The sequence below is a fragment of the Octodon degus genome, unplaced genomic scaffold (assembly GCF_000260255.1).
Source record: "Octodon degus isolate 3935 unplaced genomic scaffold, OctDeg1.0 scaffold00071, whole genome shotgun sequence".
Taxonomy (NCBI): domain Eukaryota; kingdom Metazoa; phylum Chordata; class Mammalia; order Rodentia; family Octodontidae; genus Octodon; species Octodon degus.
The window spans coordinates 2,424,236-2,450,818 of NW_004524647.1; the positions used below are offsets into that span (position 1 = coordinate 2,424,236).

Consider the following 26,583-nt stretch of genomic DNA (forward strand, 5'->3'; position numbering starts at 1 on the left):
AAAAAAAAAAAAAAAAAAAAAAAAAAGTTGGAAGATTTCAAAATCATCGAGTAGAAAGTCTTTGGCAGGATGTAACCTTTTCCTTATCTCCAGAGGCCACCAAGGTGGATGTGCAATTATGAGATGGGCCTGCAGGGGGCAGTATCTCCAAGTATTTCAGCTTGAACATCACTCTAGGTGGACTATGTGGGTACCAGGGCTCCTGGATACTTTCCTTAGTTCTTGCCCAGCTGGATTCACTCCTGCTTGCGAAAAGCTGACAAAAACAAGGACAACAAGATGAGCTTCAAGGAGCTGCAGAACTTCTTAAAGGAGCTCAACATCCAAGTGGATGACAGCTATGCCCGGAAGATCTTCAGGGTGAGGCTGGGTCTGTGTGTCAGTGGAGCCCCGATCCTGCCGCTGGCCACTTCTGAGCCCTGCCCACCTGGCTGTGTTGGCTTTGCAGGAATGTGACCACTCCCACACAGATTCCCTGGAAGACGAGGAGATTGAGGTCTTCTATAAAATGCTGACCCAGCGAGTGGAGATCGACTCCGCCTTCGCAGAGGCTTCGGGCTCAGGGGAGACCCTGTCAGTGGATCAGCTAGTGACATTCTTGAAGCACCAACAGAGGGAGGAGGGGGCAGGGCCTGCACTGGCCTTGTCCCTCATCGAGCGCTATGAACCCAGTGAGACTGGTGAGGGCCTGGTGGTCCCAGGGCCACATGGCTGGGAGAACCTGAGGATACTGCAGCCAGAGAGATGGGGTACCAGCCCCAGGGCCCCTGGGCAGTGCTCACCTGGCCTGGTAAAGCAGGCAAATGGGAGACAGGACTCCAATGCCGCTGCTCCTCCCTGGAGCTCAGTTTTGCTCTTGTCCCTCTTTCAGAGGACCTTGAGGGCCCCTCCCCAAGAAATAGGAAAAGAGGTGGCTGGAGAAGCCACACTGTTCCTCCCTTCCTTGAGTCATTCTGGGCCTAGCTTTGAAAGGTGACAGAACAGAAAAGGTGGAGCCTCGCCGTAGATGGGGTTCCCATCTAGGGCCACAGAGAAGGAGATAAGAACCTGCTTGCCGAGGCCTTTCAGTGTGAGGACACAAGAGGAGGAGGGGCCTCACTCTGGGGAAACCATGGTCTGACTGGGTACAGACTTCTTCCCAGAGCTATTGAGAACCAGCTGGGGAGGGCAGGCAGAGGGAGGAGAAGGACCCTGCTTCTGGAGTGGCAGCCAGCGGTGACCAGCCGTGGGCACCTCCTCCCTCCCAGCCAAGGCGCAGCGCCAGATGACCAAGGATGGCTTCCTCATGTACCTGCTGTCAGCTGACGGCAATGCCTTCGATCTGGTGCACCGGCGAGTCTATCAGGACATGAGCCAGCCGCTCAGTCACTACCTGGTGTCCTCCTCACACAACACCTATCTGCTGGAAGACCAGCTCACTGGGCCCAGCAGCACTGAAGCCTACATCCGGTGAGCTCCAAGGAAGTCTTGGGATGGGAGCTTTGGTGGGACCCAGGCCAGGATCTGGATGGTCCTAGCTGCACCCCTTCTCGCAGGGCACTGTGCAAAGGCTGCCGCTGCTTGGAGCTTGACTGCTGGGATGGGCCCAACCAGGAGCCCATCATCTACCATGGCTACACTTTTACTTCCAAGATCCTCTTCTGTGACGTGCTCAGGGCCATTCGGGACTATGCCTTCAAGGTGGGCATGCTTCTGATGGCGGGGAGGGGATGCCAGGGAGCTAGCCCTCCTAACCTGCCCTTGGGCTTGCAGGCCTCCCCCTACCCAGTCATCCTGTCCCTGGAGAACCATTGCAGTCTGGAGCAGCAGCACGTGATGGCACGACACTTGCGTGCCATCCTGGGGCCCATGCTGCTGGACCGGCCACTGGATGGAGTTACCAGTAACCTGCCTTCCCCAGAGGTATGGGGAGGGGGTGCCTCTAAAGAGGGCAGGAGGCTTTCTGGGAGGTTGTGTGGGCCCTGACAGTTGCCCCTCCATTCCCAGCAACTGAAGGGGAAGATCCTGCTGAAGGGGAAGAAGTTTGGGGGTCTGCTGCCCCCTGAAGGGGAAAATGGCCCTGAGGCCACTGTGTCAGATGAAGATGAGGCTGCTGAGATGGAGGATGAGGCCGTGAGGAGTCGGGTGCAGCACAAGCCCAAGGTTCAAGGGGGAGCTGTAGGGGTGGAGCAGACCCAGGGCCTTCCCCACATTTATGGGGCATTTGCCTTGCTCAGTTCTCTGTGGCTGCCATTCAGACCCTCTGCCCCTTCTCTCTGTCTCCCACTGTCTCTCTGTGTCTGGGTTTCTGGCTCTCAGTGCCCACCCTGCCCAACCCTTGGCTCTAACCTGGGCCTCCCCACGGCCCCCAGGAGGACAAGCTCAGGCTGGTGCAGGAGCTCTCTGACTTGGTCATTTACTGCAAGAGTGTCCATTTTGGGGGCTTCTCCGATGCTGGCCCCTCCAGGCAGGCTTTTTATGAGATGGTGTCCTTCTCTGAGAACCGTGCTCTCCGAATGCTACAAGAGTCGGGTGAGTCCCTCCCTGCATGCAGAAGGTGCCACACACCTCATGGCCATGTGGGCTGACCAAGGCTAGTCCTGGCCTCTCCCTGCTCTGTAAGCCCCACTGCTGACTAGTTCACACTTCCCTTCAGGAAACAGCTTTGTCCGCCACAATGTGGGCCACCTGAGCAGGATCTATCCAGCTGGATGGAGAACAGATTCCTCCAACTATAGCCCTGTGGAGATGTGGAATGGAGGCTGCCAGATTGGTATGGGTTAGCTGGGGCTCAAGGAGCCAGGATGAGGCTTCAGTCCTGAGGCCAGACTTGGAGCCTTGAAATAGGGGGTCTGGGGACCCAACCAGAATCAGATGCAGGAGTGTATGGAACGGGTAAACTGTTTGGAAATACCTGCCTACCAGCCAGCCAGTGTCTGAAAATGCAGAGTTAGCACACTGGTCTTTGAATTTTGCCACCAGAAGTGGTATGCATGATTGATGTGGTGGGTCAAGTTAAGGTAGAAAGAGAGCAATGGTCATTGAGTGCTATTGGATTCTGCTTCCAACTCACCAAGGGGCCCTAGGCTTTGGTGTGCCCCGTGCAGGCTAGGTGTAGGACCCCAAAGCCAGCCCATAGTCCATGACTCTCTGTCTTGCCTGTAGTGGCCCTCAACTTCCAGACACCCGGGCCAGAGATGGATGTGTACCAGGGCCGCTTCCAGGACAATGGAGGCTGTGGATATGTGCTGAAGCCCGATTTCCTGAGAGACCTCAACACTCCCTTTAATGCACGTTCTCTGACTCCAGGACCCTGGTTGGCTCCAAAGAAGCTAAATGTGAAGGTACGGCCAGATCCAGGAGGGATAGGTACCCTTCTACCCCTCTGCCATTCCTGAATCCTTAATCATCCACCACCTTTCCTCAGATCATCTCAGGGCAGCAGCTGCCAAAAGTCAATAAGAGCAAGAACTCAATAGTGGACCCCAAGGTGACAGTGGAAATCCACGGGGTGAGCCAGGACATGGCCAGTCGCCAGACTGCTGTAATCACTAATAACGGTACGGGCTGGGCCGGGCTGGGCTAGCCTAGCTCCTGGAGCTGATATCCAAGTTGTTGATACATAATTCCTGTCCCTGCAGGTTTCAACCCACGGTGGAACACAGAGTTTGAATTTGAGGTGGTTGTGCCTGAGCTTGCCCTGGTCCGCTTTGTTGTGGAGGACTACGATGCCTCCTCCAAGAATGATTTCATTGGCCAGAGCACCATCCCCTGGCACAGCCTCAAGCAGGGTGAGTGTCTATAGGGTGTGGGGATGGCCAGCACTGGAGAGACAGGGCCTGGCTTCTTTAGGGCTGGAATTGGCCATGCCTTGGCACAGACTCCTTGAGTAACTAGAACTTTCCTCCATACCCATCTGTCTGCCAGGATACCGCCACATCCATCTCTTATCCAAGAATGGAGACCAGCATCCATCTGCCACCCTCTTTGTGAAGATCACACTGCAGGACTAAGGCTTGGGGTGTTCGGTGGGGTCTGCTGTGAGTGGACTAGGCCCTGTGTCCACACCTAGAGCCAGGGCAAGTGTGGCCACTCCAACATCAGACACTGAGCCAGGGGCCCCGGAACTGCCTTTAGCTCTAACATTGTCAATGCTGCTGCCTCTGTATGGTCCTGGGAGCTGGCACAGTACCTGCGACTGTCCTTAATTCTATTAAGAACAACACTGCAGCCCTTGGCACCCTTTGGCCAGCCTTAGGTGGAGACTTTTTTAAAGAATCACATTGAAAGTAAGCCTGGTGATCTCTTTACCTGGACACAGAAAGTCCCCTGGGAAGTACATGTGTGTCCCTTCCTCTTGTTTGTGGGGGTTGTCTGGAGAGAGCAGCAAGAAGCAAACCCCTCTGTGGAGGACACAGCCTGCAGGGTCACAGAACCTTGTTTCCTGGGAGGGGAGCCCACCAAGCGATTGGGCTTGAAGGCACATGTACCACGCCTGGTGCAGCCACCAGCATTTATTGACAAGGAGGACAGGAGCCCCAAGGGGAGTGGGAGCAAGCTCCTTCCACGGCTCAGAAGAAACCCAGCTTCTTCTTCTCCTGCTGCTGCTTCCACTTGGCCATGCTGTAGAACTCTTCCTTGGATTTCCCAAAGATATCTTGGAAGTCAGAATCTGAGAGATAGAACTGGAGGGTGGGGAGGGAGTGCAGTTAGGAAAGAGGGTCACTGCAGCCCAGAGTTCTGTCCCACCCAGAGGACTCATCGGGGCACCATACGGCCCTGCACCTGTCTGCCCATCATCTAGCTAGAGCACATCTCCAAGGCCACCCCTCCAGTGCAGTTCTAGATGTACGGGTGCTGGGGTGGTGAATGGCAGGGTCTGGGTGCTCACCTCCCTGCGGGCGGGGTCCACACCCTGCGGCAAGTCGGCAGCATCCTTGTGCATCAGCTGTTCCCTGGGCAGATTCCCGCTGACTGCTGAACAGGTGTCACTGACACAGGTGCTGGCACTTGTCCTGGTGCTGGTGACTGTGGCATTCATGCTGGGGTCCAGCTCCAGCTCCTTCTGTGAACTGTCCTGGGAGCCCTTGAGGGCTGAGGGACCTGTCCCATTGCCCGGCTGCTGGGATGGCTGAAAGTTGTTGACTTCCTGCCCAGAGAAGGGCCTCAGGCTGGGGTAGAAGGGTTACAGGCAGCCCACAAAGAAGCCACGCTAACACGCTGAACACCCTGGCCTCTTGCCCCCAACTACAGCCCTGCTGCCTACTATTGCCTTACCCCTGCCACTGTCCACCATCATCCATGCCACCTGAGCCCAGGCCACTGTGGGGAACTCCAGGGGCCCCATGCTCACCACAGTTATCTCAGAGATAGCAGACCCTGATCCCAGGCTGCCCTCCATCACTTCTTTGTAGGACTGGTTGTTCTGGGAGTGAAAATCAGGCTGGAGCAGGAGCAGACCCAGGAGGGCTGAAGGAAACTAGGTCTCCCTTGTATGTGCTGGAGGCCCTTGACCAGAGCAGTACTCCCTCCCCGAATTAGAGTGGGGCTGGATATTTCAGGCCACACTCACCATCCACTTGTAGGGGTCCCAAGCGAAAAACCATCCTGTGAAGGTGGGAGGCTCATGGCCCTGCTTGACCAGCACGATGGGTGTGGCCAGGCTCCTCCCTGCCAGGTGAGTCTTCAGGTACTCCCGGCCCCAGGTCACCGCCTCCTTCTTCCACTCACCTGCAGCTTCTCCAAGCCAAAGGAAGACCTGGGCCACAGAGGGGGCCTAGCCTTGGGCAGGTAGACTGGCTTCCTGGAGCCACCCACCTCATCCCACTTGCCTATCTTTCTGATGGCCTCAGACCTTGTATGCACATCTCTGGTCAATCAGATACACCCAACAAGCTCCCATACAAAGAATGTCACAGGCATGCAAGCAGCAGCACACAAAGCTTTACCTAGCACCCATCATGTGCCAGGCACTGGGGATTCAACAGCAAAGACAGGCCACATCCTTGCCCCTGTACAGCTTTCATGAAGGAACAAACTACATTTGTCTAGGGAGAAAGCAAAGAAGTAACAATCCCTGAGGCAGTGGGGTGCCTGGCCTGCTCAGAGCACAGTGAGAGAGCTGCAGAGGTTGCAGCAGGAGCAAGGGGAAAGGAGGAAACTGGGGCTGGTTGGGTCAGCCGGGGCCCTAGCAAGGGCATTGGTTTTTCTCTGCGAGATGAGAGCCCATAGCCTCATCACTAGCTCGGTGCTGCAGACACCCCCCACACGGATGCACTGACACACAGACACAATCATCTGCTGCTGTACAGCTGGACACAGTCCTTCACTATTGTCAAACATTGTGCTACATACACAAGCAATCACACTTGATTAGCAGCCACATGCAGCCAGCCAGTAATAGCACTGAGGGTCACACAGAAATATCCGCAGGACCGATGTGTCACAAAGTGCCTGCCTGGCAAGTGCAAGGTCCTGAGTTCAATTCTCAGTACAAAAAAAAAAGATACAAACTCCGTCATACCCACAGCTGGTCACATGGTGTCCCCTGTCCCACAGTCTCACCAGTTCTAACTCATCTGCCAGGTCTGGTCACAGCACTCACTGTGGTCATCTCACACACAGCCATATACGCAAAGGCAAATGCACACTCCCAGGATCATACACTGATACGTGGCCAGTGTTCCTGTTCCTCTGGACTGGGTCACAGTGGCCCTCCTCAGCCCAGGACAGGGGAGCAGTTTTTCTGGGGTCATTCCACTTGCACTCACGTGACACTGACAGGATCAGCCACAAGCATGCAGTCACCCACATACAATCCGAGGGCACACAGTTTACACATTTGGTCACAACCACATGAGTTCCAACTTGGCATCCTCGTGTCCTAGAGTCTCACTGCTGTCACACAGTGATACAGACTTGTCCATGTCCACAGCCACAAAGTAGGTCATGGTGCTACACGCAGTGCCAGTCTTACATGCAGAACCAGGTGGCCAAACACTCGCCCACAGTTGGACAAATAGAGACACACACCCTGCCACACGCCAGCCAGCCAAGAGTCCCTGAATTTACCTCCTGCCAAGTGTCCAGTAGTATGATGTCATGCTTGTCTAGGTCTTCTTGGCTGAAGAACACCACTTCTGTGAGGACCAAGCAGCCCATCTGGCTGGAGCACTCAAACAGTCGCGGCTGGAAGCTGGAGGCCTCCTCAGGGAGCCTGGCCAGCAAAATGGCGAGGAAAGTGAGGAGCACTGTTCCTCTGGACTGGGTCACAGTGGCCCTCCTCAGCCCAGGACAGGGGAGCAGTTTTTCTGGGGTCTGAGCTCTACCCGCCCCGTAGTCCCTCCAGGAGCACCTGCTCATCTCTGGGTTTAGGGTCCCTTTCTGCCAGTGGACAAAGCTGATCTGGTGCTCTGTCTGACCTTAAGCAGCTGTGACACAAGCTGCCCTGTGACATTTCCCACAACTGGCTTTAGGAAAGAAGGTCCCTGATTCAGTGGGTGGGGCGCGAGTCAGGATGGGAGGGTCCCCTGGACATTCTAACAGGGAACTGACTTGAGGTCCAGGGTGGAAGGAAGAAAGCTAGACTGAGTGAGGAGATGGTGGGACTGAGCTCAGGAGGCCTGGGGAGGAGTGTGATGCAAAGACTTTAGCCTCACAGACATCAAGCGTGCCTGAGACACAGTTCCCACAGGCCCTGGTACTTTGCTCAGAGCAGTGACAATGCAGGGAGTGGATTCTGCCAGCAGAGGGCACCATTGGGCCGCTTGCCTAAGTTTCCTGATCCTTGTTACCCAGGATGAAGTGTGGGCTCCTAAATCCTGGAGGTGGAGTCCTCAGGTCATTGTATCTCTCCGGCCCTCCACACAACCCTAATTAGTTACCCACACTCTTTGAGCCTCAGTTCCTCCACTGTAAAAACACCTTCTTCCCTATCCTGTTACCTCTTGCTGGCGTAGGGGGCCCGGCCTCCTAGCACCTCCCAGAAGTAGGGAGGCTCCTGACCCTCCAGAACAGTTTCCTTGTTATTTCCGGAGACGACATTGACCACCATCCGTGCCATCTCACGCTGGTCACCATTACAGCCCTGGCAAACACAGAGGGAGAAGCCCTGCAGGGGGCACACTTTTTACCTCCATCCTCCTGAGCCACAGGAGGCCTAAGCTGATGGTGGGGTATGTACAATCAGGGGTTCTCTTCCCCTCCACCCCTCAGTGTTCCCTGCTGATCAGAGTCACAGGATCTTGGAAGCCTCTCTGGGTCCAGAGCATGGGCAGGACTCCCACTGGTGGTTAATTATGGTTTATGCCAGAGATCAGAGTCAATTCCAGCAAAGTGGCCTAGGCTTCCCCTCTCTTCCCAAGAGACTTGGAAGGACTATGCCTGATATTCAAGGCAAGAAGTCAGTGAGGCAGCTTGTGCCAACCCTAGAGTACTCCCACGTCCACCTGTCACTTTCCTCCTTTAATTAACTGGCCTATCTTGGGTTGAACTAGAAGCCTGCATCAGGTAGAAGTAGACCCATCCCAATCTGACACCACTGTCCTAACTGTAAGTCAGGTAGCCAGTGCCTCATGTACCTTCCCAAACCAGAAGTAGCAGGCATCAGCTGTGACCAGCAAGAACACGTCACTAGAACTGAGGGATGAGGCTCGGGCCGGCACCTCAAAGGTCCTGGTGTTGTGGCTCTCGGTGCCCTGTACATGGAAGAGCCTCGTGCCTGGTGCTGACTGCCCCCTCTGGTTGTCTCCAGTGATCTCCTAGAAGAAAGCTAGGTCTTAGGGTGAGGCAAGGGTTCCTGGGGGCTACCTCCCCATCCCATGAGAACCACACTCAGAGATCAGGCCACCGTTGGCCTCTGGATTCTTTCTAAATGGACCCTCACCACATCTCTGAGAGGTCAGGATGTTAGCTCAGGCCTTAAAGGTAGAACATGTGACCCCTTTTTGGCTCAATTTCCTGGCCCATGCTCTTGCCTGATGCCTAGCCTTGAAACTAGGAGAAGAAACTCAGGTGGGGTTACCCTTGAAGCTTCTGGGTCTGGGACAAGCACCAGGGTCTGGAAAGCTAGCTCCAGGCCTGAAGAGAAGGTACTTAGCAAATAGATAGAAGGCCACAGACGCATGGAAGACTGGTGAAGCAGTTGCCACAGTGGTAGAGTGGTCCTTACCTGGAAGACCACCAGCTGACCCTGAAAGATGGCAAGGAAGTGGGGAGGCTCGCTGCCCATGGTCACATGCACCTGCACCAGGGCTCCCTGGTACACGAGGTCCAGCTCCTCAGCATTGCAGATCAGGGCCTTGGTCTCATCTGTGGTGGCCTGGTGGCCCTGTGGGAGTTCAGGGGTGATGGTCTGGTACAGTGTATAGTCCCCTTCCTTCTCAGATCCCAGCTCTTGGACTTTAAGGTATGCACCATGCCCTCAGGTGAGCACACCTGCCACAGGTACAAGATGTACTGGACACGGCCCAGCTTCTGGTATGTGTAGAGGACAAGGTAGCAGCTGCCTGCGCTCAGCTGGCCATGATGCTTGGGGTCCACGGGCTGCCTCGCTAGGTTCTGGATGCGCCACATCTGAGGAATAGAGGACCAGTGGGAACAAGTATCTGCTCTACCTGGCCTAGCCTGCCAGCACACACCAGTCAGAAGCTCTCCTTGGCCTCTTAGACACCCTTTATCTGTGTGGGCATCCACACAGTGCTCTCCTCCTGCTTTGTGCCAGATCTTCAGGTGACCCTCTCCCCAGGGACCCCATATCTCTGCTGCCTGCTTTCAAGTAGGAAGACCCTGAGTTTGTGGGCGCTACTTGGGTAGACAAGTGGTGAGGGTTCTGGAGGCTGTAAGATGGCCCACCCCTTGCCCAACATCCACTCCCTATCCTGACCCCACCAGCCCTTGTCCCTGCCCTGGAGAGGGGCAGAGAGATCCAGGCTCACTGCTCTGGCAGGGCAACAGGAGTATGGCTGGAAGCAAGGCCTCGGGGCTCTGGGGAAAATTCCCTTTTTTTTCTTTTAAGTCTCATCTTTTAATTTTATTTATTTATTTATTTATTTTATGTCCTTGGTATGTAGCTCAGATTCATAGTGATCCTCCTTTGCAGCCTCCCGAGTCCTGGGATTACAGGCATGCATCCCCATGCGATCTCAGTGGCCAGCTCAGCATGCCCTGCAGCAGAGACACACAGCGTGTGGTGCTGAGGACCAAACCCAGGTCCCTGTGCTTGCCCAGGCAGGTGGTTCATCTGTGGAGCTACCTCACCAGCCCTCAAATATCACTTTTTTTAAAGCAAAGTTTGCTTAGAAATTTGAAATGCAATCACTCCCTCACATTTGTCGGTGTAGCTTCTTGTTCCTGTGCGGAGCCACACATGAGTTTTGGAGCCTGCAGCCCTCAACCACTTCCCTAGTCTATGCAGGCTGGCAGTGAGACCATCCTATGCTTCCGTTTTCCCTCTCTGCAAAGGGGGGATCACAATGCGCACCGCACGGTACCTCAGCAGGCGGGACACAATGCCTCCGCGTCACCCTTCAGCCACATGAAGCCTGAGCGCTGCTCGAGGGAACCTCTCCTGGTAAGGGCATCTGCAGCCCTGACACTATTAGAAGAGGCCAACTCCAACAACATGCTCACAAGAGGGGCAGTTAGCTGGCAGGGAGGCCTCTTGGCTTGGCCTCCTTCAGCCTGCCAAACCTTTGCCTTCTAGCCTGGAGCTTCCCTTACTTTCCATTTCCTGCCACTTTTGCCAGCTGTCCTGTCTCTCCTGAGCCCCCTCATTCCTCTCTGTATACCCCTCACCTCTCCTTGCCTTCCTCCACCCTATCTCTTCTACCCTCTCTATCTTTTCTCGTCCTGCTGCCTTCCCATCTCCTTACCCATCTACTCCAACTGCACCTTCCTCTCTCCCTGCATTTACCCCTTGCTCTTTCTCTTCTTCCTCTCTAGGCTGCTTTGTTCATACCACCTCCATCCATCCATACAAGGGCAAAGGTGGGAGGATATATAAGGGCAAATGCGGAAGGAAGCTCCAACCTTGATTTAACTTGAGAAATGGGGCCCAGCAACCCTGTTCCCATCATCTGAGAGCCTCCCTGTAGCAGTCCTGCAGCCAGATACAACCTGGCCTCACTTTATGGAGTTATGGTCTCACTTTATGGGACTCAGCTTCTGTCCCTATTTTATGGATTTTAAAACATAGGCCTTACAGAATTAAGGGCTCTCTCCACAGATCCACCAACAAACCAGTGTACAGCTTTGTACAGAATGGAGACTGAGCGTGGACCCCAATCTCTGCAGCTTCCAAACATGAGAACCATGTGAATGGTTGACAGTTTAGGACAGATTGTGTGCAGGCACCTGACTTGGAGGTTATGTGCTGGTGTGATCCTGTGGGTGAGCAGTTGTGTGTGACTGTGATCACACACGATAGAGTATGCAATTTCATGTTTGCAGTTGTACAGCTGGGTTGTGACTGCACAGTTACAAGGTCTGTGTCCACACTATCGTGTATGCACTTGCCATACATATAACAGGGCACAGTTAGTGTCCAAGTGTTACACTGTGCTGGTATCTATGACTGTTATGAGTGAGCAGTCCTGGCTCTAAATGATTAGGCACGACTGGCTATAAGCTAGCTGTAAGGGACTGTGAGTCCATGGACATGCGTCGCTAGATGTCCCCCAGTGTGTGGAAGTGCATGTGGTGGGTGTACCTAGGTCACACAGCACAGCTACCATGCCTGCTTACCCTGTGTACATGTCTCTCCCTGCTAGGCCATTGCCCCTCACCTCCACCTTCCCAGAGCCGTCGTCTACCATCCTGAGCTGGGCTGCTAGTTCAGGCTGGTTGTGTAGCTTCCCCACATCCAGCTTGACTTGAATCCGTGTACCTGAAGGTGGTGCAGAGATGTTAGGGTGCTCTCAGCTCGTCTGTGGTCCCGCCCCTTCTTCACCTTCCCTCTGACTCAGGGACCCACCCACTCGGTCTCCAGGTCCCTAGCCACGCCCCTTCACTCGCCCGTAGGGTCTGTCCCAGCCAAGCTCCGCCCGGCCCCATTCATTCACCCACCCAACCTGCAGCACCTAGGATTCCTGCCAGGCCCCGCCCCGCCTTGCCTCGGCTCCGCCCCTAAGTCAATCCCCGCCCACCTCGCGCAGTCCCTTATGCTCACCTGACCCGCCAGGCTTTTTCCTGCCCAGATCTTTAAACCATGTCCGGAAGAGTTGCTTGAACGCAACGGACTCAGCGCTATCGTTCACCACTTCCACGTTCGTGTAGGTAGGGTAGCCCTTGGCCCTGATGAAGCCCTGGGACAGGGCTCTTGTCAGACCTGCAGCCCTAGGGCTGTCCCTTTTGCTGTCCTTGGGGACTTCCCATTCAGACAGCCAAGCTCGGAGAAATGTTAATTAACCAAGCTCAATTCCCACTTAACTAGCGGAGGCTGCCACTACTGACTTCTCTAAGGTCCCTGAGCACCCCTGTAGCCTCTAGCTCAGGGAGGAGCCGACTATGACAATCCTCGCAGACCCTGACCAGAGCCCGCTCAGCAAGCCACCTCTGAAAAGGAGGGTGCCCTACCGCAGGCTCCCCCTGTGGATATGGTGTCCCAGGTGCCCCCTGGCAGGATTATCCATTTCTATCCCTAGGCCTGGACTCCCTCCCCTCTGAGACCCAGGGTGTCCCAAGGTCTCCTACTGGAACTGCGGGGGGGGGGGGGTTTCTCCCTTAGGCCCAGGGCAGGCTACTCCCCACCAGATGGCTAGGCAGACTGCTTCCCTAATCATTGTCCTTCCCCCAGGTAATGCTGTGTTCCTCTCAGACTGGACCCCAGGGCCTCACCACAGCCCTGCTAAAGGCAGCCTTTTTCTCCTGGAGGCTGGACCTGCGTCCACGCCACACGTAGATCTTGAAGCCACACTGGTCCAGTATGTAGCAGTGCTAGGAGCAAGGGCGGGCTGGTCAGTGGCTGGTTCAGACTGGACTGGGTTGTAGCGTGGAGATGGCAGGGGTTCTGGGCCAGGACTTCCTCACCTTCTCCTGCAGTAGGTCCTGAGTCAGTGGGCAGGTCGCCAATTCCTGAACCACCAGGTCTTTGCCCCTCTCATAGACACTGGGAAACAGGCATGTAGGTTTAAGATGCCCAGCCTTTCCCTGGCTGGGCCTCGGGGCCTCACCACAGCCCTGCTAAAGAGCCCCCTTTAATACTTCCACATCTCCAGAGACAGGCAGCACAGGACTAGAATCCTGACCTAACCCTCAGTGGCTCCCTGATTCCCATGGGGCCTTAGCCTCCTTCTGTACAGTGGGTCTCAGGAAGGCTGCCACACATCATGGTCGTGCAATAGCACAGGATGGGCCCACAGGATCCATCCCAGAAACCCACTTGATTTTTCTGGAAGGCTATATTATTGCAGTAATGATGGACAAGCAGTCCTGACTGTCCCGTCCAGCCTTTCCTCCCCTGGTTGTGCTCACTGGTAGAGTCGGACATTGGCCTTCTGAAGCTGGTTAATACTCTTGTTGGGCACAGCAGCCCGAAGGCTGCCCCGTCGGCAACCCAGCACAACTTCCATGATCTGCATGAGGTCACTGGCTTCAGCCTCATTATCCACCACACCGATCTGTGCACGACCACCACGCTCCCTGTCCCGGAGGCTACAGGTCAAGGCCAGGCCCTGTGGGAGAGGACCTGCAATCAAGGTTTCCTCAGCATCCCCCTATCCTCTCAGCCTATCCCAGGTCATTTCTGTCACTACTCAGCTTGCAGAGGCAGGAAAGGAGGGAAGGGAAAGCTGGGGTCCTCTCCTTCCAGCATCCAGGAGGCTAGCAGTAGTGCAGGGTCTGAACTCAACTTGTATCTGGTATGTGCTTCTCTGTGGGTGGCCCAGCCCACTTCCTGGGATGGCCAGAGAACAGGCACCTGGAAGACCACGCCTTTCCTCAAGCCAGGTGGCCCTACTTCATAGGGACAGACACTGACCCGTGCTTTCTTGGCAATGCTGGTCTCAGGCCCGTTCCACTGGATCATCACCTTGCCCAGGTCCAGCAGGAAGATGTCACCCTTATTAAAACTGTTCCAGGACAGCTCCACCTGCCAGAACCAAGGAGGGACAGAGAATGAAACAGGTGTATACCAGTAGCACTCAGAGGGGAGCGCAGCTGGAGTGTGTTGTTTGTATGCATGAAGCTACTGTGTTACAAACAAGGTGTATGTGTGACTGAGGTCACCTGTCATAGTGTGTAATGTCAACCTTAAGGGTTATTTTGTGTTGTGTGCAACTCTTACCATGTGTGACTGGGTCTGTAACTGACATATGTACATGTATGTGTACATATAGTGGGGTGTATGTATGTGCTTATCTGTGTGTACATATTCACATACACTGAACAAGTATATGTACTCATAGTAACACTATATGTGTTCCTCTGCAGGAACAGTGTGTACCTATGCATATGTGTAGTTGCTCAAATAGTGGCACTTTTAACGAGAAGAGGGGCACTCTAATTATGACATGATACTAGGCAAAACCTTGAGTTGCATGGTGTCCCTCATGACCAGAGCGGTATGATTGTTGGTTCTGTGAGGGACAGTGCACAGCCTCTGTGGGACTATATGTGTGTCACAGGGCTGCCACATACTGTGTAGTGTAACACATAACCGAAGGCTCACCATTTACACTACACCTGCGTGGCCTTTACACCAGATGGCAGCAGCATGACTCTAACATGGTCAGTAATTTCCTGACAGATAGAAGTATGGGGCACTCTATGTTAATTTGTACAAGAGCACTTCATGGACTAGAGAAGCCCCTGGGATGGCAGGAAGAGACAGTGAGGGCACTATGGTGACACTGACAATGTGTGTGAGAACTGTGCACCTCCCCCCCAGATATTCCACCTCTGATTCTCCTGCTGAAAAGGATCAGGTACAAAATCTTCTGCCACACCTGCTCAACTGGTTAATGTGCTGGGGAGACAGAAGTAGAAAAAGCCCAGGGAACCTAGAGGCCCAGCTCTGCCTTCTCTTCTCCTTAGTCAAGATAGGCCACCTGAGGATGCTGACAGTTCTGCCCTCAACACTGCCCACCAACTTCCATACCTCATCATACTTACTACACGGAGTCCAGGCCCAGTTCACAGGCTGCTGGCATCCCTGGTGCCCTCACCTCAGTAGCAGACACATGCTTCCTCCCTATGATGTGCAGTAGTCTCTGGATGTTGTACATGTTGGTCTCCACATGCTTGAGGTCAGATCCTGGGCCTCCTTTCCTATAGCTGAGGAGGGGACAGGGTCCCATGTAGAAACACACTACTACATACAGAAATGAGTATGATTTGAGCACATGTACATAGATGCATGAAAGATACCATGTGCCTGTCAAATATATGCATTTAAGTAGATGTGAAAGCATGTATGTGTAAGAACATGGGTGAACACATGAGGCAGGAGCATGCAATTATTTACCCATGTGTACAGATGTGTACACAAACACACACATGCACATATGTACACATTTAGTGTTATAGGTTTGCCCATGTGAATCTAGATATGAATACACAGAAGCAGATGACAGCATATATGTGTATAGCTGGGCATGAACATCCATGTAGGTAATATACGTGTGCCCATCTTCATGTAGATGTGTAAGGAGTAGTGTGTTCCTGTATGTGCACATATACTTGTGTGCATGTGTGTAGCACACTATTTGCAAATATGAGGCCCCAACTATACAAAACAGATATGGTCAAATATTGGAAGCTGCCTATGTTTAACTTAAATATCTTACAATTATTAATTTTTTAAAATTTGGAGCAATTTATAGTGAAGACATTTCTGTCAGCACAGAAACAACAGCAAGCTCAATGCAACATTGTTGTCCACTCCTAGATACAGCATGCCCCCAACTAATGAATGAGTTCCTTTCCAGGAGAACATGAATATAAGTCAGATTCATCTGTGAGTGTGACAAAGGGACAGGAATATGCACTCCCCATTGCTTTGTGCCTCCTGGTAGTGCCCTCCATGTCACCACTGCTTTTCCTCTTGCTCCCAAACCTCCCAGGCTCTGATTGAGCACTGCACTACTGTACAGGAGCACAAGGCAGCACAACTGTGACAATATCCAGCAGGCTCTGAGCTACTTCTGAGACTGTTCACATCTATCAATGTTGGTAATGCAGGTCCATTCATATCTGTGAAAGCTCATGACTTGAATGTTGGTAAATTGGGGACTTACTGTACATACCCAAAGAAAATGAAAGAACTTATCTACAAAATTGTAGAGAAATGCTCATAGCAACATTATCAATAACAGCCAAAATATAGAAATCCAAATAACCATTCAGTGATAAATACATAAGTAAAATATGGTATATCAAACAATGGGATACTGTTAGACAACAAAAAAGTTAATAAAACACTACAGCACAAATGACCCTTGAGAACAATATGCTAAATGAAAAGCACCCTAAGAGCCCACTCATCGGGTGGCTCCACTTAGAAGGCATGTCAACATCAGGCAAATGCACAGATACAGAGTGGACTGGTGGTTGCACAGGCACGAGGAGTGCTGGAGCTAAATGCAGAATGACTGCTGAGAGGTTTGGAGCTTCCCTTTACGGTAATGAAAATTTCTAAAACTGATTGTGGTAAGGGCTGCACAAATCTGTTAAAGATCGCCACATACTTAAAATGGGTGGATTGTGTGGTATGAGTTGTATCAGCCACACACACACCCCATACACACACTATATTTAGCAAATGAAGGGTGGTCACCCCAGGTGGCCTCTCCTCAGCACACATGCCACCTCTCTGTACTTCCCTTCCCACCTGCACTCACATGACTCCAGGATGGAAGTAGCTGTGGAAACAGTCTGACTCATGGCCCTGTGCTTCCCTATGCTGCACCATCCGGTCACCAAGGGCCTCTTCCAAGAGCTGCATGAAGGCTTCTGCGGCTCCCTGGGCCTCTGTGCCTGCTTCCTTCCCGATCCAGTAATGCAGGTTGCTGGATATTTCCCATGTGGCCTTTGGATTCTGGGGAACCTAGGGTCCAGGTGTTTGAAAATATGTGGGAAGGGGGAAGAGGATGTCCAGAGGGTCACTGAGGAGACTTGAGGCCAGAGCTTTCACTGACATGAGTTGATTCAGAGCAGGGCTCAGCAGCCTCAAGGCAGAAGCCCACTTGTAGAAAGGGTTTTGGTGCTCTCAGCTTGCCTCTCCCCAGGGCACAGCTGTGTCTGCACCCTGGGCTCTCCAATGCTGGACTATGTCACACCCTCAAACAGACTCCCCCGGTGACTCACATGGAGGATGATATAGCAATATTCCTCGAAGAAGCTCCCATAAGCCCTCTCAGGTACAGGCACCATCTTCAGGTTCTGGGAGAAGAGGATACCAAGTGACAACTCAGAGATTCCTGCATCCATGACTCCCATATGGATGGGGGGAGGAGAGTGTACTTAGCTGGGAGTTTGAGAACCCAAGTTTCAGAGACCCCCACACTTTTCTAGGTTACCAGCTAGGCTGACTGTGCTCCTTACCTCAATGATCCATATGTGGAGGTTTCTATGGCTGTCAATGGCTGGGAGGTCTTTGTTAATGTCCATCCTAGGCCAAGCAAGAATGGGGTGGGCAAAGAAGAGCCAGAGTCCTTAGGCTGGAAGCCAATCCATGGGCACCTGTACTCTGGATTCCTCACAAGAATTCTCCCCACCTGCATCTCCCTAAAGTCTAAAATCTGTAGTTTATATTTAGGGTGTACCATAAAAGTCTCATGTTTGGAAGGTGAGGGGTTCATGGATTAGTCCACAGATGAGTTCAGCAGCTGAGTGTGCTGTTAAAAGTTGGTCATGCTTTCTAGAGGAATAAAGTAGGAGGGCTTATCTCTCGCTCCAGCTCCTCCCTTCTCTGCTCCCTGACCACCACGATGCGAGCAGATTTTGCTTTGCAACAGGCCTTTCCACCATGCCATTTCTGCATTTCAACATGACAGCCATGGACTGAAACTTCTGAAACTGTGAGCCAAAATAAATCTGTCCTCCTGTGAGTTATAAGTGTCAGGTATTGATTGTGTCCCTTTAACAACAAAGTGACTAAGACAACCATAGAACATGACTTTCACTAGGAAGGTTCTGTAAGTGTGCCGATATTGGCAAACCAGGGTAGGTACTGAGGACCAGCACGCAGGTTTGTAACCAGGGCTAGTTTGTCTGTAGGTGTGCACTTAAAATAGAACTGATGTCTCTGTGCAGAAGCAGCGATGGAAGGCAGCAAGAACCTCTGCAAATAGGGAGTTAAAAACAGGCTCTGTTGGGGGCCGGGGAGATGGCTCCATGGAATAAGCACTTCCCTGGCAAGCACAAGGGCCTGAGTTCAATCCCTGGTTCTGCCAAGAAAAAAAAAGGAAACAGGCTCGATAGTCAAGGATAGTCACTGTGAGCGGTGCTTGTCTATGCAGACAAGTGAAGGCTCTGCAGATAGGTATAGATCCAGCATACAGGGACGGGTTCTGCAGACAAGCACAGCCTCTGGAAATGGGACTCAGTCCTGCAAAGACAGGTTCTCCACACAAAGGCAGAGCTTCAAATAGACATAGGTTTTCCTGACAAAGTTAGGATCAGGCTGTGTAAACAAATATAGAACCCACGAAGTGTGAAGCCTATGCTGACAGAAAAAGGCTCTGCAAACAGGCTTTGGCTTTGCAAATAGGGACAGCTTCCCCAGTTGCAGTGGGCTCATGTTCTTCTGATGAAAATGAATTCTGCTGACAGAGACCATCTGTGTGTACAAGGACAGCCTATGCCAAAAGATACAAGCACCACAGAGGGAAATTCAGATAGGCTGAGGAGGCAGCGAAGATTATGAACACTGCTGAAGGCTCTGCTAGCAGCTCTGCAAACATGCCGGCAAACAGGTTCTGCAAGCATGGAGACTGATTGATGGGGAAAGGCTCTGCAGTGTGGATAGGGACAAGTTCTTAAGAGAGGGGTTCTGTGTAAGAGGCAGACTGCAGATACGGACAGATACATGCGCAAACAAGCTGTGTGAACAGGCGCCATGTTTTTGGCCAATGCAAGCATTCTAAAACAGAGGCAGGCTCTTGAAGTAGCCAAAGGCTCTATAGACATGAACAGGGTGTCTCAGTTACTTTTCTCTTGTTGCTGGGACAAAATACCTTACACCCAAAATCAAGGAAGGAAAGGTTTATTTAGCTCACAGTTTGTGGAAGTTTCATTCCATAATCAGCTGGCTCCAAAGCAGAGTGGCACATGGCAGAGGGCAGCAGTTCATGGAGGCAGAAAGCAGCAAACTGGCAGGAGCTAAAAGAGAGGGGCAGAGGCAGAGAGCAAGCCTCTAGCCCTCCCTCATATTGCATTCAGGCCATCTGCCCCAGGGCAGGTGGAGCACTCACACCCATAATCCCAGCACTGAATCATGAATTAATTACAAACTCTAGACGCACACCACGTCATGACTGCATATGTCTTTGGGGGGACATCTAAACCCAAACCATAACACAGCATCTGTATACACAATAGCCTTTGTAAACAGACTCAATTCCTGCATAAGGGAGATGATAACAGGTCAGGAAAACAACGGTGTTCTCGTATTTGGGCTGTGAAAAGACACAGTCCTTAGAGTCAGAAAATTCAGACAGGTAAAGGCTTTCGAGCCTATATGGGTTCTGCAAGTAGGCAGGCTCTGGTAACAGTCGTGGTTTCTCCAAAGGAGAGCTACTGAACGAGCAGCGAGGTCAGTTGTGTGTGACCCTGCTCCAGACATGGGCAAGATTGTGAAGTAGGGCAGGGTCCAGTAGAGAGATGTAGGTAGAGCAAAGAAAGACGGGCTCTACAGAATAAGGGGAGTTTGTGAACAGGTAAAGGCTTCAACTCTGCTAACAGATGCACATGCAAATGGAGTAGTATGTACAGCCAGGCAAAGGCTCTGCAGACCCTACAGGATGCACTCTGCAGACAGATCCTAGTGCTTGCAAATCGACATAGGACCCTCTGACAATGAAAAACTCTTCACTGGGACAAATCCTACAAGCAGACACAAGGAAATTTTTACCCAGGGAAATTTCAATAGGCTGCACAAATGGGCAAAGGTCGTATAAAATGCCATAGGTGCTACACAGGCTGCAGACAAAAGAGAGAAAAGGCTGTCCCATTGGGGACATACTCTGGAGACAGAACCACTCATTGTAAAGGAAACAGGTTCTGCTGACAGGGACAGGTACTGTAAACAAAAAACCACTTGGCAGACAGTGAAACGTCTGTATACAGAAAGAAATGTCCCAGACCGCGACACCAGACAAGCTCTGTAGACAAGGACAGCCGTGTATGCGGCCCACTTCCACAAAACAAGCAAATTTTATACACAGAGAAATAGGGACAACATGTTTAAAGAGACCTAGGCTCTGAAAACAGGTATAGGCTCTGGGCAAAATCAGCCAGGCCCTCCCAACAAGACAAACCCTCCATAAACTCGGGACAGAAGCTATACATAAGGACTCTGATGACCATGGCAAACTTCACAGCAAGCAACAGGCTCAGTGGATATGAGAGCTGGGCAAAGGAGGCAAAAGTGCACGCCCTTGATAGGCTCTTGGAACACGGCTGAACTCTATACATAAAGGCTCTGCAAACAGCCACAGGTTTTGCAAACAGACTTAGCTAGGGTTTGTGCTCTGTGGGAGGGTGCAGGGGAGGGAAAGAACCATGGAATGAGCAATCCCTGGGGAAGGCAAGGCTTCTCAGGTCTGTGGATTTCCTTGCATCTCAGCATCTCATGCTCAGCTACTTAAGGCTTCCCTGCATCACTCTGGGAACCTGTGAGGTTCTTTCTACAGCTAACCTGAATTTCGCTAGCTGCAGCTTCTCTTCTTGCTGCTGCGTGCTGAGTCAATGCAGAAGTCACCTTCTGAGTCTGTCACTCAGGCAGTGCTGGTGTGCTGGTGGCTCCTCTCCTCCACCACATGCACTGCAACCCTGTCATATCAACAGCAGTAACCCTCCCCTGAACTGCCCCTCCACGAGTAGGGGAAACAGGGAAGATGAGGGATGTGTCCCAGAATGACAAGCATAGCTCCATGGTAGCTCACATTCCTACTTCTTTGTCCTGGCACTGGAGGTGAACTCACAGCACACAGTCCACAGTGGGCAGAGAAAGGGGCTGGCCAAGGCTGAGTCACATGCGTGGCTGTGGGGTAGGATTGTTAGAGCTGCAGGCGGTCATCACAGGGCACATCCGCCTCACCCAGTCCCCCTGGAATGTCACTGCCTTCCAGTGCTGAGATCACAGGGGTGCACAGGTAAATAGTTGCTGAGTGAGTAAAGCATGTTGCCCTGTGACCAACTAAGTGGACATGAGTTCAGAAAGGAGTCACCCATGCGCCCTGAGTGCACCGAGGGTGGTCGCAGCAGTTACTAGCTCCGTGGTATGACAGGAAGACATAAGGGCCATGAGATGGTGATCTAAAGCAACAGAAAACCTGGTGCCGTGAATAGCGTGCAGGGACATGTGATGGTGAACTTGCAGCAGGACACAGTGACAGGCAGAAACAGTGACCAGTGGCAGCTACCAGGACGAGGCAGGAAATGACTAGAGATTTAAACAGACAGGACCTGTGGGAGGTAACCTATGAGCACCCATAGAAGAACAGGAGGACCGACCAGCCTGGGGAGAGTGGCAGCCAGGGTCGCCTTCGGGGCAGGAAAGTCAAGCTGGTGGCCAGAAAGTTGGGACTAAGCTGGTTTCACTGTGGGGGAAGGGGCAGCATGACCAGTAGGATGCTGAGAGGGTGCCTGAGGGCCAGGTCCATCTTGTGAAGCCAGATTCCCAGGCCGCCAGGATTAAGGCCCTGTGTCTAAGTCACTGTGTGCACTTTCCAACTGGTTTTGAGGGCAGTTGAGGAGAAAGAGATGTTCAATGAGTTGGGGTCCCCTTTCTCCCCTAACACCCTCTTCTTTCCTCCAGGCTGTCCTTTCTCCTCAGGGGGTCTCCTTCCCCTGAGCACCTCTTCTAACCTTAAGCCTGCCACCCACTGACATGTCCTCTTTCCCGTGTCATTTCCTTCGGTAACCACCTGTAGTGCGCCTCCCCACCCCGTGCCTCTCCCCTCAGGAAGCTTCTTCTCTTTCCTGCAGCCCTCCTTTCACAGGCTCCTCCTCCTCCATCCCCTCCCTCCAAACTCTTTCTCTCACCTAGGTTCCCCTCTCACTGTTGGGTTTTCTTTCTCCTCTGAAGGGTCCCTGTGCCCTCCCAGTGCCACTTCCTGTTCCCAGGTGCCTGCCCGCGCTTCACTGCAGTGAGCCCTGCCTTACTTCCTCCTTGGGTACCTGTACCAGGTATCCTGATGTTACAGTGTTCAATTTCCAGCTTGGAGAGAGGGAGTGCTTGCTGGAGGGAAGTAAGGAGGGGTTGGGGAGAGGGCTCACGCACACAGACAGGAATGTGACTGTCATACAACCTCCCACTTTCTTCCTCTTGGGCCGTAATAGGTGCTCCACCCCCACCAATCCTCATACCTGCGGGGACTGCTCACTGACCTCAGTTCTGCGGGCCTCTGCTCTGTGATGCTGAGCCTGGTGGTCTGTGCCGAACACCCCAGGCTTGTAGCAGCCCTCTCTTCAACACGGGTGCAGTTTGGAGTCCCCTCTTGCTCAGGCCTACCTGCTGGAAACAGCTCCGGTGCCTTTGCCTGGCTGTGGGCAGTGCTGGGCCTGGCAAGGGGCCGGGCTCTGCTTAATGTAACTTAATCTCAGTTCCCGCCCTGCAGGACACACCCCGCCCCTTAGTGCTCAAGGCTGGACAGCCAAACTTAATCAATTCATTAGTCAGTCAACAAACATTGGCAGCTGTCTAGAAGCCAGCCTGCTTGCCAGTCTTTCTCCTTTCGCTCACACTCACAGGGCAGCCCCTAGCCAGAATGGAGCTGGCTCAAGGGACCTGGCTGGTCCTACTGACTGCTGCCAGTGGGTGGCCCAGGTCATCTCCTTTGTCTCTTGGCCTCTTTGGCTCAGCTTTCACCCTTTTACACCAGCCAAAGGGGATTCCCCTCCCCCAACCCACCCCCAATTTTTAAGAATTGTAGGAAAAGAGCCCAGTGGACACATCCAAATCCTTGGGTGCTCAAGACCCTTCTATACAGTGAAGCTGCATTTGCATAGAACATGCACACATCTTCCCACATACTTTTAAGTCATCTGTAGGTTACTCATACATAATCCAACGGAAATACTATGTAGTCATAGTATTGCATTGTTTAGAAATAACGACAGAAAAAAAAAAACCCTACATATTTAGTACAGACAGAATTTATCACCCAAATAGTTTTCCATCCAAGGTCAGTTGAATAAACAGATGTGTAACTTGCAGATTTGGAAGGATAACTGTACTTAAAATTTACTATCCCAAACATTTCTAAACATTCACCTCTGGCAGCATGAATGATATCCAGCACCACTACCACTCAGCTCTGGAAGGCTTAATCATGCAAAGCTGAAACGCTGCACCCATTTATAACAACTCCCCATCCTCCTCTCCACTCTTCCATCTGCTACCAACTAGAGCAAAGCCCCTCACCTCAGAATGTGACACTTGGTCAAATTAATCTGCCTCTGTTGGAAAGCTTCCAGGCTAAAGCTAGAATGAAGCCTCAGTCTGCTCCTGTCCCTCCTCCAGCGTTCTGTCTTACCTGGAGACGCCCAGTTCCTGCTGGTCTCAGCCTGGCACTCACTGTTTCCTACCTGGAGGCCTCCCTTCGTTGCTCCTCTTCCATAGGCATCTGAGCTTCCATCCAGGTGCAATCCCCAGACACACGCCCTCCCCAGTCTGTTCCTGGGCTCCTCATATTGTTTGGGCCCCTGTTTAGGCTCTGCAGCCCAGATGGAACGTGAGCTCTTCTCGGGAAGCGTCACTGCCATATCTGTGTCTAGAACAGTGCTGGTACCCTCTAGTTACTTAGTAAATATTTGCTGACATGTTCCTGTGGCTTGTACTTGTCTGGGCAGGGGTGTGTGTGTGTGTGTGTGTGTGTGTGTGTAACCTTTGTGGGACTCTGGCCTGAAGCAGGACTCATAGCTGAGTTACAGAAGTTACCTTGTCTTTTCCAGAATCAAGTTTCAACTCCTGCTCCAGGGCTCACTGGCTAAATGACGTTAGAAATGATTCTTCTACTGGGGGCCTCAGCTGAAATTGAATGAGTCTTTTTTTTTTTTAATTTATATATTTGGTACAGCTCTCACCACGCAGCTTGGACTCGTACTGATCCTCCTGTTTTCAGCCTCCTCAGTGCTGGGATTACAGGCATATGCCACCACGCCCAGACTCTGGCTCAGCTTGCCCCTCAGGTGGAGTGTGTGTGTGTGTGTGTGTGTGTGTGTGTGTGTGTGTACAACTGCATGCAGGCACCAGACCTGCAGCTGTAATGGAGGTTTAGGTGGACATTGCTGGGGTGTACATGTACTCTACCCAATCGATTTCTGGGTCTGTTGATCTGCTCTCACTCCTAAAAATCCTGAGCCCTGGGATGGAGAAGACATTGTCCCAAGCCCAAGATGGCAGGTGAGTCTGGAGTTTGGCCCTTTGCATCTGGGTTGAATAATCTCTGCCGTGTGGCTACTACAGAATGGCTCAGAGAAAGGGCACCGAGACCCAGGGTAAGTCCATAAACATTACAAGAATGAGGAAGTGGGGTAGCCAGCCTCTCCTCTTCCTTGTCTCTCCTTCTGCTCAACCACCCCTCCTGACAGCCCATCTTCCCTCCCTAGTCCTTGAAGTCAGACTGTCTCTGAGCTGGCCAAGCCTGGCTAGCATGATCCTGTCCCTGAATCCCTCATGCCACTGACCTCCCATGTGACCCTGGCCACTCTGATCTAGCAGGTTCTCAGGGCCTGGGAAGCACTTTGTCCATGCACACTTACCTCCTAAGGCCCAACCACTCCCTGTCAATATTGACCCAGGTGAAGGCGTGGCTCCAGGTGGACCCCACCACGCCAGGCTCCACTTCTAGGTGTCTCAGCTCCAGCTCCCATATCACCCTAGTAACAGAGTTCCTCTTAGTCCCTCCCCAGCAGACACAGAACAGTCACTCCTGGAGTCCCAGGAACACAAGGGCCCCAGGGCCCACTACCTGGAGTCAACCTGGCCCTGAAGCAAGCAGGGCACCCAGGGACTCCCACATCTGGCCAAAGGCCAGGCAGTGTCTCACTCACTTGGGAAGGATACCAAGGACACTGTGGAAACTCTAGAGCTCTGAGACAGACCAAAGACCAGCATGCCAGAGGGCATCGCTGCCTTGCCCATCATAGTACGGGTGTGTGGTCCTCTCAGGATGCGGATTGGGTCACCTAGGAACAAAAATGGGCACTGCTCCTGGTGGGCACTGTACTGCAGGCTCCAGGTGCAGTGGGGCATCATTCTGCTCCCCACTTCTGGGTGAGCACAGGGTGCTGTCAGCCAGCTAGGGCTCTTATCAGGCACTTGCTTCCTCCTTGCCTTAGGAAAGATCCCCAGTGCCCACAGGAGGCTGTTTTTTCTCTGGAGTACACTAATTTTCAGTAATGAACACATGTAACATCTTTCAGGGGAAGCAGCACCTGTCATCCCTCCAAAGTTTGCACATTCCTTTGCTACCCATGGGCATCAGGACTGGAGCAGCTCTGAGGAGCTTGCCCCCTTCCTTGCAGCCAGGAAGAGCAGTTCTCAGCCTTGGCTGCATATTTGCATCATTTGGGAAGCCTGAGGCAGGTCCCCATGCTCAGATGTTTGAATTTAATTAATGGTGGTAATGGACTTGAGATGTTTTTGTTATTGAATTGAGGATTGAATCTCATTCCTCTGCACTGAGTTTCATCCCGTCTTTTACAAGATCTCAATTAAATTGCTCAGCCAGAACTTGAACTTGTGATCCTCCTGCCTCAGCCTCCTCAAATACTGGGATTACAGGGTGTACAGGATCTGTACCTTCAAAAGCCCCTCAGGCAGGGAGTGTGTGTGTGTGTGTGTGTGTGTGTGTGTACAAGTGCATGCAGGCACCAAAGCTGGAGCTGTAATGGAGGTTTAAGTGGACATCGCTGGGGTGCACATGTACTATACCTGATCGATTTCTGGGTGTTAATCTGCTCTCAGAGGTCAGCCTGGTGACTGTGTCAGCTGGCAGCTGGGCTCTGAGTAGCCTGCAGATTCACAGCTAGTGTTATCTCTGGCACAGCATAAGGGATTCACCACTCCATCACTCCCCATTACTTGGGACTCTTCCACAAGCCTGGTATATTCCTTACTCATGAGCTCAACAGACTGGCCATCAGACACTGTGCCATGGTTCCCAAGCTGCCTTCTTCCTGCCTCCTGGATTCCTATTTGTTGCCTAACAGACACTATGCTCAAACTAGAAAACATTGGGAGGGGAAATTTCAGTGGGCCCAAGTCCCTCACAGGTGCACTCCTGATGACGTTTCCTTCCCTCCTATCTGTGGACTCTTCCTAGAGCACTTCAGTCTTGGGGCTGCCATGGTTTACAGCCTTTTATTGCTTGTATGCTAAGGTGTGAAGCAGGTGGGGATGTGGCGGGATGCTAGAGAGGGCTAAGGAGCAGAATGAAG

At 52.4% G+C, this 26,583-nt stretch overlaps 2 protein-coding genes across 7 annotated transcripts in view; one reads left to right on the plus strand and one right to left on the minus strand.

Moving 5' to 3' along the window:
• Window positions 1-4,272, plus strand: part of Plcd1 (phospholipase C delta 1) — a 23,251-nt gene extending 18,979 nt beyond the window's left edge. For 3 of the 4 annotated variants that reach the window (XM_004635238.3, XM_023719801.1, XM_004635237.2), the window contains exons 4-15: window positions 231-360; window positions 449-680; window positions 1,248-1,449; window positions 1,536-1,680; window positions 1,753-1,902; window positions 1,987-2,142; window positions 2,352-2,511; window positions 2,636-2,752; window positions 3,145-3,323; window positions 3,407-3,539; window positions 3,621-3,770; window positions 3,907-4,272. In XM_004635238.3, the coding sequence (XP_004635295.1) occupies window positions 231-360; window positions 449-680; window positions 1,248-1,449; window positions 1,536-1,680; window positions 1,753-1,902; window positions 1,987-2,142; window positions 2,352-2,511; window positions 2,636-2,752; window positions 3,145-3,323; window positions 3,407-3,539; window positions 3,621-3,770; window positions 3,907-3,992 (1,840 nt within the window). In that variant the 3' untranslated portion in view covers window positions 3,993-4,272. Of the gene's footprint in view, window positions 1-230; window positions 361-448; window positions 681-1,247; window positions 1,450-1,535; window positions 1,903-1,986; window positions 2,143-2,351; window positions 2,512-2,635; window positions 2,753-3,144; window positions 3,324-3,406; window positions 3,540-3,620; window positions 3,771-3,906 lie in introns of all 4 variants that reach the window. The other variant, XM_023719799.1, reaches the window with a different exon arrangement.
• An 87-nt stretch (window positions 4,273-4,359) lies between these two features.
• Window positions 4,360-22,683, minus strand: Vill (villin like). 3 transcript variants are annotated; one of them, XM_023719798.1, is made up of 21 exons: window positions 22,528-22,683; window positions 17,518-17,584; window positions 17,281-17,355; window positions 16,815-17,020; window positions 15,141-15,249; window positions 13,955-14,065; window positions 13,450-13,649; window positions 13,006-13,084; window positions 12,814-12,912; window positions 12,146-12,281; window positions 11,763-11,863; window positions 9,415-9,552; window positions 9,149-9,307; window positions 8,559-8,738; window positions 7,923-8,065; window positions 7,051-7,195; window positions 5,710-5,737; window positions 5,552-5,586; window positions 5,333-5,404; window positions 4,871-5,128; window positions 4,360-4,664 (listed from the first exon to the last, which is right to left on the minus strand). In XM_023719798.1, exons 2-21 carry the CDS (start codon window positions 17,581-17,583, stop codon window positions 4,551-4,553), a joined length of 2,454 nt encoding a protein of 817 aa, XP_023575566.1. In that variant the 5' UTR covers window position 17,584; window positions 22,528-22,683; the 3' UTR covers window positions 4,360-4,550. The 3 variants fall into 3 exon arrangements, with proteins under 3 accessions (XP_023575566.1, XP_004635296.1, XP_023575565.1); XM_004635239.2 differs by having other exon boundaries at window positions 5,552-5,737; XM_023719797.1 differs by lacking the exon at window positions 22,528-22,683 and adding an exon at window positions 19,194-19,217 and having other exon boundaries at window positions 5,552-5,737.
• Between the last annotated feature and the right edge of the window lie 3,900 nt (window positions 22,684-26,583).